The sequence below is a fragment of the Halichoeres trimaculatus genome, unplaced genomic scaffold, assembly GCF_033239565.1.
Source record: "Halichoeres trimaculatus isolate MK-OKI-2021-1 unplaced genomic scaffold, fHalTri1.1 fHalTri1_scaffold_17, whole genome shotgun sequence".
Classification (NCBI taxonomy): Eukaryota; Metazoa; Chordata; class Actinopteri; order Labriformes; family Labridae; genus Halichoeres; species Halichoeres trimaculatus.
The window spans coordinates 13,976,662-13,992,281 of record NW_027437195.1 but is presented as its reverse complement, the minus strand read 5'-3'; the positions used below and the strand labels follow the sequence as shown (position 1 = coordinate 13,992,281).

The following is a 15,620-nucleotide window of genomic DNA, read 5'->3' as shown; positions in this document are numbered from 1 at the left end:
TTGTAAATGTAGCAGGAATCAATTTTCAGTCGACTGACATTTGGTCTGCTTTTAGTAGATGGTGACCAATTTGGTTGCAGTGTATTTATACATTTTTATGTATTTGTGTTTGTGCTTTAATGACTTTTAAATCTTAATTCATGTTGATATGTTTTATCCAGCAGCTACACCAAAAACAGAGCAATGATTTAGAATAAGTGGTGCTATAGGGGGATTACAGGGTATAATACACATTGTCATGGCTGCCAGGCTTTTCAATTTTTATGCTTTATTGTGTCCTGCAAAGAGTAAAAATTGCTTTTTCAAGTCAACAAGGAAACGCAACCTGCTGCTCTATCTCAACCCCTTGGCCCTGTCGAAGAACCACAACAACAATTTAATCTCCTAGGCTCCAGATTATTGTCTTTCTTTGTGCTGATATTGCAGCCTTTTAAGTTGATAACCTCATGATCCCTCTTTTCTTCTTTCAACAAAATTCAACATTTACAAAAGAATGACTGTTGAACACCATCACTCTTATTATTGAAGTATTTTGATACTTTATTTTTTTCCTTTTTTATACTAAAAACACAGTAACAAGGATTAAGAATGTAATGGCAATATTCCCATTCCTATGTCCCTTTTGTAGGGCCATGGAATGATGAAAAACTATTTACGAAAAAGAGGATAAGCAAGTTCTTATGATGTGCTTTTTTGTTACTTAATTAGAGATAAGCTGCATGCTTTCTATCATAGATAGCAGGGTTGAAAGAAAAAAAACGGTTTCATTTGTAAAGAAGAGGTATATACATTTTAAGATAAGTCTGTGTTTTTTAACATTAAATTGCAACTGACATAAACAGTCCAACTTTAACCAAAAATGGCTACTACAATTTTATATTGTTGTGATATGTTAAAAGCCCTTCCAGCACCGTTTTATCTTATACATCTATCAACATTCAATAATGACAGATATACAGCTTGTCACGTCTTTATCTGCCATGGAACAGACCTTTCCAAATACTGAAAGAAAGGTAAGAATATCTTCATACAACTTTCGCCTCTTTCTATTTGACTTTTTCAATTTTAACGTTTCGTGCACTAACAAGTTGCATATATGAGCCAGCACTTACATTCTGTGATGATACACTTGGAAAGACAAGAGGGTAATCTTCGCCCATGCTGGCGAACACAATCCCCTGTTTTCTGAACAGTGCACGTGCTGGTTCAAGAGGCAATATAAGGAAGGTACTGTGAAGTGTGCTCATAGACTATATACTGAACCCTTGGTACCACTATGAGCTCAGAAGCAGCCTCATCTTTCATCTCTCATATCAACTACTTTGTCCGGATTCTATTCTCCTTCTAAATTTGATGTGCTGTAAGGAAACTAAAAATATTGATGTTACATATGTAGGTTTTCGAGTACAGTCGTGAACAAAAAGGGAATTTGTATTACAGCATTTGATAAAATAGTCCAGCTCATATTTCCTTTCCATTTCGGAATATATTGTGCCCCTGTGACCCTAACCAGACGACAACGCACATGCTTTTGTGTTTTCTCTGAGCGTGTGTGCGTTGTTGTAGTTGATGAAGGGGCGAGGGACGCTGTGTAAGGGGCGGGATTTTCCGTGTTAAACCAATCAGAGGACGAGCTCTCCTCCTTTCTTTAGTCCTATTGGTTATAATTTCTTTGTGTATCATGCTGATGTTGCTTGGCTTCAAAGCCGTTAGCTCACAGCTAATGATAACACTGCCAATTTCCACCTGTTTTCTCTTTATGGTACCTACCTGCCGTCAAATATTCCACGAAGCTGATCTACAGTTTGCTTCCCTTCTGTTGGCGGTAAGTGTCCCTCCCACTTGCTTACCTGCTGGTTGCCAACTTGCCACCTTTTACCTGTCAGGGATAGCAAGCTAACGGATAGTCAGGCTGAAAGGACTTGCTGGCATCGCTCGCTAGAAATATATACCTAGCGAAGGTAAACGTACTGTCTTCGATAAGGTTCACGAAACCCTTTGCCTCTTTGTGGGTACGCTGTTTGGGAATATCAAGTGTGACTTGTATGTCTTGTCTTAGCTCATTGGTGTTAGCCTACATTAGCGCATCCACAAGCTAATGTTAAGGCTTCTGTGATGTGTTTTCATAGCAACTCAGGCGCTGTTGCTCCTGCCTTGTATAGTCTGAGCTTTCTAAATCATATTGCTGTTGATGATTTAATTGATATTGAACATTATCGTCAAAAGAGTTGTATTGCTCAATGTGCTAGCGACAATTTGAACTAGATATTTTAACCACGAAAGAGTTAGAGATACCCTTGGCATTTTACAGATTCGTGGTAAGTCTTGTTGTCTTGTTTAAGTTATTTGGCCTGATGATATTAATTGTTATAATTATAGCATGGTGCATAGTAACGATGACACATGAAACGTTTTTATTTCATGAATTAGCTTGTTTTCAGGATCTAATTTCTGACTGTAGTTGGTCAGGTATCACGTATCAGCTGTTGAGTTAAAAAAAAAGTTTTTCTGTCTCTACATCTTGATAATAGGTTCAGTAGTGCTTCAAACATGAAAGTATTAATCGAGTATTATGCAATATTTTGACACTAAAAACTTATGTTGTGTGATATCATTGCACAGCATGCCCAAACTAAAGCACTGTTGTGTGAAAACAACTGTGTATTATGTAAAGGTAGCTGTTGAAAGCTCTTGCAGACACATGCCAGTGTGCCCTTGGGCAAGACTAAACCCCCAGATTGCTCCTGCTTTTGTGGGTGCTGAATGTGTATGAATAAGATTAGCTAATTCAGATGGTCACTACTACAGCAGCCTCTGCCATCAGTGTGTGAATGTTCTTGAATGATCAGACAGACTAGAAAAGCACATTAGTACATGTCCATTTATTCATTTATTTTTGGGGTTAAAATTATTTCCAACTTCCAGTTCATGTGTTTTCTTGCAGAAAGCTGCCTTGTGTGTGGAACGATGAATGGGCATCCTCTGGCTGTGCGGAGATGACCTGCCAGTCCTTTGGGAATGGTCAGAATGGGGCCAGATGTGCCCCTTCTTAATGAGTACAAGCAGGAGTTTTTCTGGAAGCGCTTCCCTCAGACACTGTTGGGGGGTCCACGCTTCAAGTTGGGCTACTGTGCCCCACCATACGTCTATGTCAATCAGGCAGTCTTATTCTTGGCGCCATGGCTTTTTGGAGGAATCAGCACTTTGCTGTGCCAGCTGCAGCTTCTTCAGGAGTTGCACGCCACAGTGCTCTCTGGTTTGCTTATGTTTGGGGCTGCAGCGGGTGTCCAGGCCCTGGCATTGTATGCTACGCGACAGAATGGCGCTGTGGAGAGACTTGGAGCTCCCAACATCCTGGTTGATGAAGAGGAAGTGGAATTCACCCACTGTGTCAGCCCAGAGACCGTCCGGTTTATTGCCCCTGGGAAGAGGTTTGGGCTGAATGTGGTGCTGCACACAGCATTAGCTGGGGTGCTCTGTGGCTTGGGGACATGGTACGTGTTCCTTGGCAGACTGACAGCTCTCTATGGAAGTATTGCTGTATCCCTGGTCGTCTTTGTGCTTAGTTGGGTGACACTGTGTATAGCGGAGTATTCTCTCATTGTAAATACAGCCACAGAAACAGCCACTTTTCAGGCACAGGACACATATGAGATCACCCCCCTCACTCGTCCGCTCTACATTTGTATCTTCATTGCTGTGGACTTGGCTGAGAGGTGAGCAACAGCAAAACTTTTTTCTTCTGACAGTGAAGTACTCTTCCAAATTTTATTGCTCTGCATGAAAATACAGCAAAACTAAACACTTGTGTTTGATTACCTTGATAGGTTCTCAGGCCCTTGTCCTGAACTCCAGCTTGCCAGCCAGATCCTTCATGTGCTGTTCCTCTTTCTACCTCTGCTTTGGGCTTTTGGGATACTGCCCCCCCTGGATGCCCTTCTCCTCTGGGGAATGGAGCAGGCTCTTGTGTTCGGATTAGGAGGCTCACCAATGTCAAGCAACTTAAGGTATGTACTGAAACAACATGCAAGTGATTTGTTTCATCAACAGACTCGCAGGAAAGAAATCTCTTTGTTTATTTTATAATTTCATAAACTACAAGGTATTTTATATTTCCTATCTTTGCCAAGAGCCAAAAAAACAAAATAGGACATTTGAAACTCTAGTATGTTTTATTTACACCAATTTATCTTTCTACGTATCATAATTTGCATCATGAACGTCTGGTGCCAGTGAAGGCTCTTGTTGATTTATATTTCTCACGTTATATTTCCAGTACAGTAAATGTTATTTTGACAGTCAGACTGATTGTGTATATTACCGGTAAATAGTTTTCTCAGGTAGCAGTTATCTGTATGTTTCTACCATAACTGAAGTAACCACATGCATCTTTTGATATTCTTATGTGAAAGGATTAGCTCTTCATATTGCATAAAATATACCAAGAGGTAAAATGCCTTTACCCATGTTCTTCAAACTAAATCAAATCAAAACTTTGAGCCTGAGAGCTTAAAAAGCATGTTTGAAAGCAGTCATCAAGGGATTGTGATCATTGGCATCATAGTCCTGTTTTATTGGAAACCAGTCCTCATCAGATACTGCTAGTCTCATTAAAATGACAAGTGTGACAGCCTTCTGTGACATTTTGTGTGCACTTCTTCCCACAGGCTGCTGTTGATGTTTGGTGTATCCTGTGGAGTAGCTGTGTGTAATTACTTCATCCCATCGTCACTGGGTGTGGTTCTGTTCTCCATCTCTACGGGATTTCTGCTGAGCCTGGACCTCAGCCAGGTTGGCACTCTCTGCAGAAGTCCTGGGGCTGCCTTTGGGGATCGTGGATTTCGCAGAGGGGGGTCGCCACCCCCTCCTCCCTATTCCTTTGGCTGGAAACTTGGCTGCAGGGAACTGCTACTCTATTTGAGCCTGCTACTGGTGGCGATGGCAGAGGGAGGGCTGTTGCATCACTTCCTCGGCTCAGTTCAGCCCCAGAGCTTTGGAACAGGACCCCAGGCTCCTGTCAGCTACCTCCTCCTTGTACTCTTCTGCCTCTGCTGGGCTCTAAGGGAGATCCAGGGGGCTTATATATTTGGAGGGGTACTCCTCAATCCTTTGTATCCTAAAGGAATGTCCAGTGTGCAGACTTTCAAGCAGAGGAGCAGAGGGCTGTATTTTGCTGCAGCAGTCAGGAGAGTCCTTCTTTATCTTGGTGAGCTTTTTAAACATGTATTTTGAGGCTGATATTTTCCAGTCTGTGTGAACACAGTGCTTTATATGTAGATTTTTGTTTGACCTGAATTCACCTTTTTCACAGTGACTCCATTCGCTATGATTGCTTTCCTGTCCATGGACAAATCTCTGCAGCTTCTACACAGGATTTCCCTCAGTGTGGGATTCACACGGGCCTTCAGAGTGGTAGGCTCGCTCTCATTCTTGTCTCAGATCTTAGAGTTAATGTAAAATGTAACATGAAGAAAATCTTTTTTATAACATGAGCTTTTCATTTTAATAACTTTGGGAATTTTCTCTATGTAAACATTAAAATATTGGTTGTTTTGAAAGGTCAAAACACAATTTCTTCTGTTTTTTTCTTAGTATGAGCCATAACAAGAGCTGTTTCATGCTTTTTTCTCATTCTCATCTGTGCTTCCTCTTTTTTCAGGTGTGGCAGAGTTCAGAGGATGCTCTGCTACAAATGGTGGTGGTGGTGGTGGTGCAGCTTGTAGCTGGAAACAGCACACTGCCAGGGTGGAACGAGCTGGGCATTGGAGTTCAACTTCTTCTGGTGATTAATTTTTGACAGCTTTTTACCATAAATTAGGGGTTGATTTTATTTGGCATCAAATCATAATAAAAATGTACCATATCACAACTTATTTTTATTAAGTGTTTGTATAAGCAGCATATTCACGTTTACATTGCATTATGATCATAGTTTGGGGTTTTAGGGCCAAGTACACATGCTGAACATGAACACAGTTGGTCTTGTCACTCACAGATGAAGCTGGGACTTATTATTTGACCCAGACTTGCACCAACACAGTAGAAACAGTAGTAGTTGTGTCTGGTCTTATCATGTTGGTACATGTGGACATTCTTGGAGCTGAGTGTGACACACTTCTCTGAATCCTCTGACAAATACAAACCAATAAAATAATTACCAGATTAAAGAGTATGGGGTCACTGGGAAAATGAAAAACATTACCAAGGACAAATAAAATCTAAATTTGGAGGTCTGTGACGGAAATTGACAGTCAAGGTCAAAATGATTATCCCCCTATGATTTTTTTTCTAATTCTGAAGTGCTGAAGTGCTCAATGAATTTAAAAACAGGTTTTCCAAACACTCCAGTTTTGTGATGGATGCTTGCATCATTTTACCTAGCACACAGAAACAAAATCATTGCCCCCCACTTGATGCTAATAACCAATATGTACCTCTTTACTGGACAACAGCATTCAGTTGTCTGCTGTAGTTTGTAGCAAGTCTCTGACACATCTCCTGAGGAGGCCCATTCTTCTCTCTGCACACCACTGTATCTGACCAAAGAAAACATTTACAGTCTGCAGAATGGACCTTGTCATTAGTGTACTTCGGTCTGGCATGAAGGCAAGTGATGTTCTTCTTTGACACTACAGTGTCTGACTTGGCAAAGTCTTTAACTTGTGTTTTGGTAGTTGTTGTAGGGTCTTTGAATTTCTTGATGATACTTCTTACTCCACTTCTTGACACTTGAAAATGCTTTCATACCTTTGTACAACTGATTGCTTTGTTTTGGCATGATGTTCTCTCCAGTGACAGCTCAAACCCTTAATGAGGTTTTTATAATGTGTGTGCAGTGGAGAAAAACCCTCAGTTTGAACTTGATTGGTTGGTTGATTACAAGCTGTGAGCATTACAAAGTTTAAGCACATGATTGTGAAATAGTGGTTTGTGCTATTGCTCAACAAAAAGGTCAGATGCTTAGGGGCTAAAGATTTTGACCCTGGTAGTTTTTGGTTTTAGTGAAATAGTTTCTGTGTGCAAAGTAAATAAAGTAAGAATTCGAAATAAAACTAGGATGTGTGGAAAAGCAGTGTTAGAAATTCAATGATCTGTTCTATAGTACATGGAAATTAAAAAAAAAAAAAAAAACCTCAAATTTCATAGGGGGGCTAATCATTTTGACTTTGACTGTATCAGCACAGTATATCTGGAAAGTATTCACTTTCACAGGAATTGATCCATATTTGTGTATGTTTCAGCAGTCTGCATTTGCAGGGCAGGAACAGTGCTGGCTTTCTGATTTACATGCAGTAGTTGAGGGAAAAGGCCTGCCCTACAGAACAAAACCTTAAACTCGACTGGGGCTCAGGTTTCTTTTCATTCTTCTCTGTGAATAACATCAAGTCACACCAAAGTGTAAACCCCAGCTGGTTCACTCAGAAAAATGTAAATGTTACATTGGGAAGAATTTCTAAGAAATTCAAAAGGAGATGTTTAAATGGATGTTCATTCCAGATTTTTCTTTTTCTAAATAAAAATGTAAGAGAGGATTAATTGTAATGTGCATCATGCTTCTTTGTGTGTTTTTGATACAGGTGGGCCTCCTATTCGACAGGCTGTCTCAGTTCCTTGCTAAGCTAAAGTTCAGCCTGACTGTGCTGGTGACGTCGTGGACAGAGAAGAAACAGCGCCGTCAGTCTGCTGGGACTCTCTTGGCCTTAAACGCCTCCCTGTGCCCTCTGCTGTTGGCGGTGGTGACCCTCTCCGCCCTGCTTTCGGCCCCTCTGCTGCCTCTTTTCACCCTGCCCATCTTTCTGGTGGGGTTCCCCAGGCCTCAGCGCAGTTGGCCGGGCCCTGTGGGAACTGCTTGTCCATGCCCAGACTCCATCTTCTACCAGCAGATGAGTGGGAGTCTGGCCTCTGCTCTGAGGATGGCTTTTGCAAGAGGGTCACTGGGTCAGTATTCTGAACTTAGTATCAACCCAGTCTATGGTTCCTGTTTATTTACTTTTCAAATGTTACAGCTAAAAGTGCTTACTGAGCTGTATCTGCCTGATCTACTTGATGTGTCAAATTTCTTTTCAGTATCTTGCAGTTTGCTATTTTAGTAATTTACAGCTAACACGACTAATCATCTATAGATCCCAGAGTTTTAAAACTGACCATTAATTCCATTACCTTCTGTTTTGACTAGTACTAAAATTGCAGTGACTGATCACCCTTATAGGTCAAGTTGGGGCTGTATGCAGATCAAAGAGCAGTGAACCGTCCCTTCATACGGTTTATTACTAAGAGGAATGCTGTTGTGAGCAGCTCTTCAGAATCGCTGGCAGTAATGTGAGCTCGTATGATCCAGTCAAGCTTCCTGTGAAGTGACCCAAAAAAATCACTCTGATCTGTATTCATTACATCCAAATGTTTCCGCACCATTAACCGCGTAATACTCTTAGGCCAAACGGAGCCATTGCGAGGATTTTGCTGTGCACTCAATCAGGAGGGTGGAGGGGGTGAAAACATCGTAGAGGTGAATCAGTATTTATAGACTGATGATTAAAAACTGTAGAAATCAGCTGAGGAGATGTCATCTGATGCTCGTTTTATTTATTTATTTATCCTGAAGTGCTGTCGTTGTACTTCATAATTCAGAGCAAGCGCTTGTAAGGTTGATGCTCTCAGTCTACCCATGCTAGTTTGTAGTGTTGCTCTGCTCTGCTCACACTGGGGGCTGTGGAGCAGGAAAGCAGTTTTCCCAGCGTGTCACTTCCCATCATGAGGAAGTGGCAGGAACCATTCTGAGATGTTGTTATGGGACTTGACATTTTTCTTGAGCCAAGCATGCAGAAGGCGACTGAAGACAAAAGGTCCCATCACCTTGCTGTTGCTGTCCGTTCGTGTTGATATAAACATGTGGTGCTCATAAATGAGAGAACCTGAATGTGTTAACAGAGGCGACTAATGGAAAGCTAGGGTCAAGGAAAGACCAAGTATTTCGGTTATTGTGCTGTCAGCCGGTTAAAACAGTACAATGATCTTGCTGTATGGCTGTGATGGGTCAGGATTCCCTCCAGCTCATCCAGGAGCCATGTTATTCACAGCGACACACAGCTGATGAAAAATGAAAAAGAAGCATGCCAAAGGTCCCTGACTGATGTGTGTTACATGTTGTACTTATATAAATATGTTTTTACTTCTTCTTGCCCTCAATTTACACATCTCAGCCCTTGACATGTTACATACATGTATGGCTGATGGTTTTTCTCCCGTCTGTAGGTTCTATAGCCCCAGGCTCTCATTTTCTTGGCCGCTTTCAGGACCGAATGGTATGGATAATGATCCTGGAGAGGGGGTACGGTTACTGTACAGTCAACATTAAGGTATGTTTTTTTCTTTATTTGAACAGAAATAAAAATGTTGACGCAGACAGTCTTCAAAGTGATCTGTGTTTAGTAAAACTTGATTCTTTTCAAAAACATTTTGTGGCCTGTGTGTTTTGTTTCAGGGTCTGGAGCTGCAGGAGACGTCTTGCCACACAGTGGAGGCACGGAGGGTCGATGAGGTGTTTGAAGCTGCTTTTGAGCGTCCAGAGCGGCTTGGTTTCACCCAGGGCTTTAACCTCCATTGGGGGAACGCCCTCACCCCTTGTGCTGCTCTTGCTGTGCGAGTCTATTCAGATGCCCGCAACGTGCTCTCCGGCATCATTGACTCTCATGACAACTTGAGAAAACTTCAGGATGATTTTCTGAAAGCACTTGTCTGGTTGCTGCTCCGATACTGTGTTCAGAAGCATAAAGGATTTCTGTGGAGCAGTGATGAAGGGCCGGGGGTTGGGGGTAGGAAGTCCCAGTCTTCCACATTGGCCCAGACTACCTGTAACCAGCCCCCTGAGGTTGTGATGGTGGAGTCTAATGTATCATCTCTCAGGTTCAGACAGGACAGCTCTAGTTTGACCTCCTTTGGTGATTGGTCTGATGAGGATGACTTATTTGGACCTCAACCACCCAGGCGCACAGTGGCGTTAGTGACTGCTGAGGTGCAGCCTGGACACACCGCGCTGCAGACAGGGGCCTCTCTGCCTGGCTCCGTGGAGATCGACTCTCTTTTTGAAAACATGGCTCTCTCTGCCTTGCAGCCGCTGCAGCCCCTGGGTCTGGGCATCGGGATGCCAGCAGTAGACAAAGGCTGTAACCCAGAGGTCTTTAGAGAGAGCCCTGCTTCTCTCCTGCAGCTCAACTTCAGCTGCCCTCAGTCGGAGGTGTTCAACCTACCCACAGGGTGGAGGACAGCACCTTTGCTACCTTCACGTTTACTGCAGCTCAAGCCTCTGTTTCCTGAGGACTGGTTTCGCTTCACCTTGGGACGTTTTGGGCCCACTGTGCAAGGTGAGACCTCAGAGGACATGACCAAGGCCCTGAAGGAGGATGAAATGTTGAAAGAGCTACACGCACAGGTTGCACTTTCATGTCTCATCTCTCTGGGGGCAGAGTCTTCTTTCACTAGCCCAAGTTATGTTTATAGACTCTATTGTGGAGATATACCATGGACGGAAGGACTCAACTGGCTCTCCTCTAGCAAAGAACTCTACCAGCTAGCACTTCGTGCTTTCAGGTAACATTTAGTTTCTAGAGAAATGGATTTCTCAAACTTGTTTATTACAGAAAAGAGATCTAATTTTCATTTGACTTTAATATTTTCTCTTTGCCTTCAGGTTTGGTTTTAAGCTGCTGTTTGATCAAGCGAGTCTCGGGCCGATGGAGTCCCCTGAAGAACTGTTCAGCGCCTTGGAGGAATATGAAAGGGATTGGTACATCGGCCTGGTGACAGAGAAAGGCTGGCATGACAGTGTCCTTCAGGAAAAACCCTTTTTATTCTCTCTCGGGCATGATCTTGCTATGGTAATGACACACTTCTCTTTTACATTTTGTAAGAAAAATGAAATGTATAAAAAAATTTTCAGTTACTTAAAAGTATGATTAAATGCGGTTAAATGTTTTTTTCTCCTCCCCAGGGTACATACACAGGGCGTGTCCTCTCCCTGCAGGAGCAGCTGGTACATTTGGGTCGTCTGAACGGGGAGGGTGTACGAGGACAATGGGCCAACCTGTCTTGGGAGCTTCTGTATGCCACTAATGATGATGAAGAGCGTTATAGCATCCAGGCTCATCCTTTTATGCTAAGGAACCTGACTGTTCAGGCAGCAGATCCCCCTCTGGGGTATCCTATTTACTCTTCAGCGCCTCTCCACTTCCCCTGCCTCTGACCAGGGGCTTCCTCTGCCGACCAGATCAACCACAGCAGATTTCTGGACAGTTTGTGGTTTTTAGAGAGGACATTGTGGAAATAATATCAAAGTGAAGATTAAACTCTGAACACTTATGGAGTTTCTGTCTTAAAACTTTTTACTCGTATTGCTTCAGAAGAATGTCTGTATGGGGACTATATATTTTTTTAACACTCATTTGACATTTTAGGCCCTTCATTCCTGCACCACAGCAGTGGAAGCAGTGACACCAACACTGCGCTCTTGTGCAAGTTATTGTGTTTATCAGGCCGTGTGGACTACCTCCAACAACAGCACATTCAAGAAAATGATTCCTTTGAACATTGGTATTTTGAAAAGGCACACGTTTGTGGTTTGTTTATTGATGTTTGTGCTTTAAAATAAAAGAATAAATTTGCCCACCCTCCCTCTAGAAGACACCTGCTGTTTACCTCGGGTTTTATCTGTTTTAGATTTCACAACTTTCAAGTGATGTCCACAAAAACAAGAAAATTTAATGTTTTATCAAGATATCGAAGATGTGCCTTGTGTATGTTGTGCTGTGTGTGTGTGTGTATGCTGTTTAGTGCTGTTGTTCTGTTTACAATTCACTTGTTTACAATTAAGTATGAAAAGAAACAAATTTGTCTGTAGTACCTTGTACATATCATTGATTTTTATATGTGGAACTGTATACTTATAATAAAAGAGCTTGGCAGAAGTTTATTTCTTGTGTTCCATGTGACTAAGTTGCTGGTTCAGAAAATGTATCTAAAGTTTATTAAAAAGTTTAGAAAAACTCCAATCCACATGCTGTTATATATAACATATATGTTACATAACAAAACAGGAAAAATGAAACTGATTTTACATTTTAGTCCAAATCATTATGACTACGTAATTGTTTTCATCACTCCTTGCCATGCTTTGACAGGATTGCTGTTGCTGACTTTTTTACACTAACAGGAGGCAAAGACCCTAAAGTTTAGCAGGTCAACCCACTTCCTATTCCAGTAAGTCACAGAGTGCATCACACTCATTTCTTCTTGAATATTAGTCTTTCAGGAGGTCTTGGGCTTTGTGAAGTATGCAGAGTCTGCGTCCTGGAAAAAAAAAAAAGCAAAGCGTAAGCACTTATTTTTTAACTGCTGATGACCCCCCCTGAATCTTTACTGTTGCAAGGATACTGTGGAGATGTTAGGTTATATGGCCTCTGACTCCCAATGGCAGTTTGTGGTATTTATTTTTTTTATCTCAAAATCATCCAAGACTTCCATTCCAGCAGACACTCTGGTGGCTGCTCAATTTAAGCTCAGCTGATTTGGATAACTGTCAATCTATTTTACAACCATTGCATAGTGTTATGATGAGGGGTGGAGACAGAAAATTTAAATTAGTCTCATCAATTGGCTTTCTACTGTGATAGAAGTGTGCTCCAGTTCTGTAGACTCCTGACAAGTTTGATCCTAAGTGCTTAAGAAAGCTTTTATCTATGTTTTGCCAACTTAGTTGGATCTACCAATATGTAAACACTATAGGTTGGCAGTGTTTCATATATTTACATATTTCTGAAGCACAAGACAGCAATCCTACCCAAAATGCCATAATAGTCAACAGAGGTATTAGATCATCTTTTCTTTGCTTTTATTCTTATGAACCTCACTGTTGATAACTACCGGGTCTCGCATAAAAAATATGCAACATAATACCTCAGGCCAAAATTATATGAAGCACCTACCAGACCAGCTTTGAAATTCTGCACCCTTCTTCTTGCCAAAAGGTTTGTGGCACACCAGGCAAATGTGGGAGCATACTGCCATAAGTAGTAGAACAGGAGGAAGGGCTGCTGTGCGATCCACATCTCCTTGATTCCATTGGATATTCCCACCAGCATTAAATGCACACAGCGACTTGTTGGCATCTTGTGTTCTTGACTACCGGCTAAGGTCACAGGCTGAGGTTTTCAAAGGAAAAATGGTAATAGAAAAAATAAAACCAGCTATTTTTTCACATCAAACCATATAAAACAAATACAGCTTTTACACCATATATGTGTATATATGTGTTACCTTGTTTAGTTCCTCTGTGAATGCATTTTGGACAATCTGTGATTGCACAGGCCCTGGCAACACAGTGCTGATGAGTATGTTTGGAAAGTCAGTCAGCTCAGTCCTCAGGGAATTAAAAAAGCCCTACAAAGAAAAAATTAACTTAGAAAACAATTTTACTGAAACCTGGCCAGCCAATCACTTCTAACAATACTTCCTTCAGAACAATAAATGGAAAACTCAAATGACAAGAAAACATAAACTTGCACGTCACATTTGCTCTATTTTCCTTTTACCTGAAGAGCATGTTTGCTGGCACAGTAACCTGTTGATAGCGGCACTCCAGCAATGCCAACAATACTGCTCACAGTCACAATACCCCCAGTGCCTCGCCGCATCATGTGGGGCAGCACCTGCTTGGTGATGGAGACTGTACCCAGGAAGTTCAGCTCCATCAAAGCCTGGAACACATCAACACTGGTGTCCACGCACATAGAACGCTGGCTTCGGCCACCATTGTTAATGAGGATGTCGATCTGTAAGGTATGGAAAGAGGGATTGGGATTAGGATTCAATTTAATGGGACAGTAAAAAACTACACCAAAATAGTAAAAAGGAAAGTACAGAAATAAAACATGTTGATAGTACTATCCTTACATGTCCAAAGTACTGGATAGCAGTTTGGGTTTTTTCCTCATGCGATGTCCTCTCCAACAAATCAAGTGGGAGAACAAGAATATCTTGATCCTGGAGATCAGAGCGCTCTTGTGGAATGAATAAAAAATAAAATTAAAACACTGAAACCTGCATGCATTTTATTGTTGGTTTAAGAGGGAAGGCTGACTCTAAGATAAAAGACACAAGCTAAAATGATCAAGATATATAAACAATAGTTTTAAAGCGTGACACTATGCTATAACCGAAGTAAGAGACTTCCAAAGTTTAAGATATACCAGTGGTGACTGAAATAAATTGGTTTCCATACATTATTGTGTAAAAATTGACATAAGAAAAAAACATGACATTTTACCTAAACATTGATTTTTCACCCTCTTTAGCTCATCTTCACGTCGAGCGGACAGGATAAGTCGAGACCCACACCGTGCCAGCTGATAGGCCAGCTCCTCTCCAATACCACTGGAAGCTCCAGTGATCCACACCACCAGCCCTCTTAGGTTTTTCTCTGAATTATAGTAAACACAATAACAATTCACAAGAATTCATTGTAAGTACAGCATCTGAGATGACTCAACATCTAAAGGAGAGTTGATTGTTTCTCAACATGGATAAGACCAGCAGCAGTTGTTTTGGTCTGTCATCGAAAGTAAAGTAATATAGCAACAATATCTGTGAAATTAAATCTTGTGTAAGTAGGATTTATTCTCACGGAATGTGATTTCCACATATATATTAGTCAAACTGCCATCTGCATTTCTCTGGGCCCTGTAGGTTACAGTTATAGATTAAAGGTGAACTGTAGCCAGTGGTTTAGCCACAATTTTCACTGTCCGATGGCATCATGGCAATAGTACATCACTTTATTGTAAGGCAACTTAACTTTCTCCATTTATTCTTTCTATAAACTACTACATGGAAAGTTTTGTGAGCAAAGACGGTAAAATACTTCACCTGGTTTGCGACCAGTCAGACTTGCCCACAGTAGAGTAAAATCTGCGTCCATAAAAATGAAACATATGAGGTGAAGGAGTAGATAAAGTGGTATAAAACACCACAGTGATACAGTACACCAATCCATCAGTTGAATATGTCTCAATAGACCTAGTAGTTTGAGCTGCAGGTAATAATGCAACAACCAGCCTAAACTACATCCGGTTGTCTGAGCCACTTCCGTTCTGATATTTCCAAAATAAAATATTTACGTCTTTTGGTCAGAAAGAATTGTCTGGGCAATTCTGAATGTCTTTCATTCAGTATGGAGAGTTAAACTTAAGCAGACGACTTGTGTTGTTGTGTTTCTAAATATATGCCTCCACTTCACTCATTAGTAAATCTCTTTATATTTTGAAACAACGTTGTCACTCGTAGTCCTACACATTGCAGTTGGTTTTAAAAGTCCAAGACCAACACCTTACCTCGTATAGCAATTTAAAACTAGAACTCGCATTTCTGTTATTCTCATACATATATTGTGTAAAATGCGCGTCCTAAGTCCCTTCCATATTTCAAAGTAGCATCAAATACCGATGAATTCAATTCCATCAACATTATAAAAGAGCAATATCAGATTTCAAAGCCTGTCTTTCTCAGTGAGTGGCTTCGATGCTGCAGCTATGCACTATATTCACCACAGGGATGATGTCATGTTTTTAAGT

The 15,620-nt window shown here is 41.3% G+C and overlaps 2 protein-coding genes across 2 annotated transcripts; one reads left to right on the top strand and one right to left on the bottom strand.

Moving 5' to 3' along the window:
- The first annotated feature begins 1,667 nt into the window (after window positions 1-1,667).
- On the top strand, window positions 1,668-11,239 carry pcnx4 (pecanex 4). The gene is made up of 11 exons (XM_074691982.1): window positions 1,668-1,825; window positions 2,945-3,716; window positions 3,828-4,007; window positions 4,668-5,206; window positions 5,312-5,412; window positions 5,660-5,782; window positions 7,578-7,938; window positions 9,253-9,356; window positions 9,482-10,587; window positions 10,688-10,874; window positions 10,988-11,239. Exons 2-11 carry the CDS (start codon window positions 3,019-3,021, stop codon window positions 11,237-11,239), a joined length of 3,651 nt encoding a protein of 1,216 aa, XP_074548083.1. The 5' UTR covers window positions 1,668-1,825; window positions 2,945-3,018.
- A 693-nt stretch (window positions 11,240-11,932) lies between these two features.
- On the bottom strand, window positions 11,933-15,362 carry dhrs7 (dehydrogenase/reductase (SDR family) member 7). The gene is made up of 7 exons (XM_074691983.1): window positions 14,917-15,362; window positions 14,318-14,470; window positions 13,945-14,051; window positions 13,584-13,823; window positions 13,309-13,431; window positions 12,978-13,193; window positions 11,933-12,342 (listed from the first exon to the last, which is right to left on the bottom strand). Exons 1-7 carry the CDS (start codon window positions 15,041-15,043, stop codon window positions 12,301-12,303), a joined length of 1,008 nt encoding a protein of 335 aa, XP_074548084.1. The 5' UTR covers window positions 15,044-15,362; the 3' UTR covers window positions 11,933-12,300.
- Window positions 15,363-15,620: the final 258 nt, after the last annotated feature.

Excerpts from the sequence above, each read along its gene's own strand:
- pcnx4 (XM_074691982.1), top strand. The coding sequence starts at position 3,019 with ATGGTCAGAATGGGGCCAGATGTGCCCCTTCTTAATGAGTACAAGCAG. Across the intron at positions 5,207-5,311 it reads GAGAGTCCTTCTTTATCTTG|TGACTCCATTCGCTATGATT; the intron begins GTGAGCTTTTTA and ends CCTTTTTCACAG. Across the intron at positions 9,357-9,481 it reads ACTGTACAGTCAACATTAAG|GGTCTGGAGCTGCAGGAGAC; the intron begins GTATGTTTTTTT and ends GTTTTGTTTCAG.
- dhrs7 (XM_074691983.1), bottom strand. The coding sequence starts at position 15,043 with ATGGATTGGTGTACTGTATCACTGTGGTGTTTTATACCACTTTATCTA. Across the intron at positions 13,432-13,583 it reads CCAGCAAACATGCTCTTCAG|GGCTTTTTTAATTCCCTGAG; the intron begins GTAAAAGGAAAA and ends TTTTCTTTGTAG. Across the intron at positions 13,194-13,308 it reads TCACAGAGGAACTAAACAAG|CCTGTGACCTTAGCCGGTAG; the intron begins GTAACACATATA and ends TGAAAACCTCAG.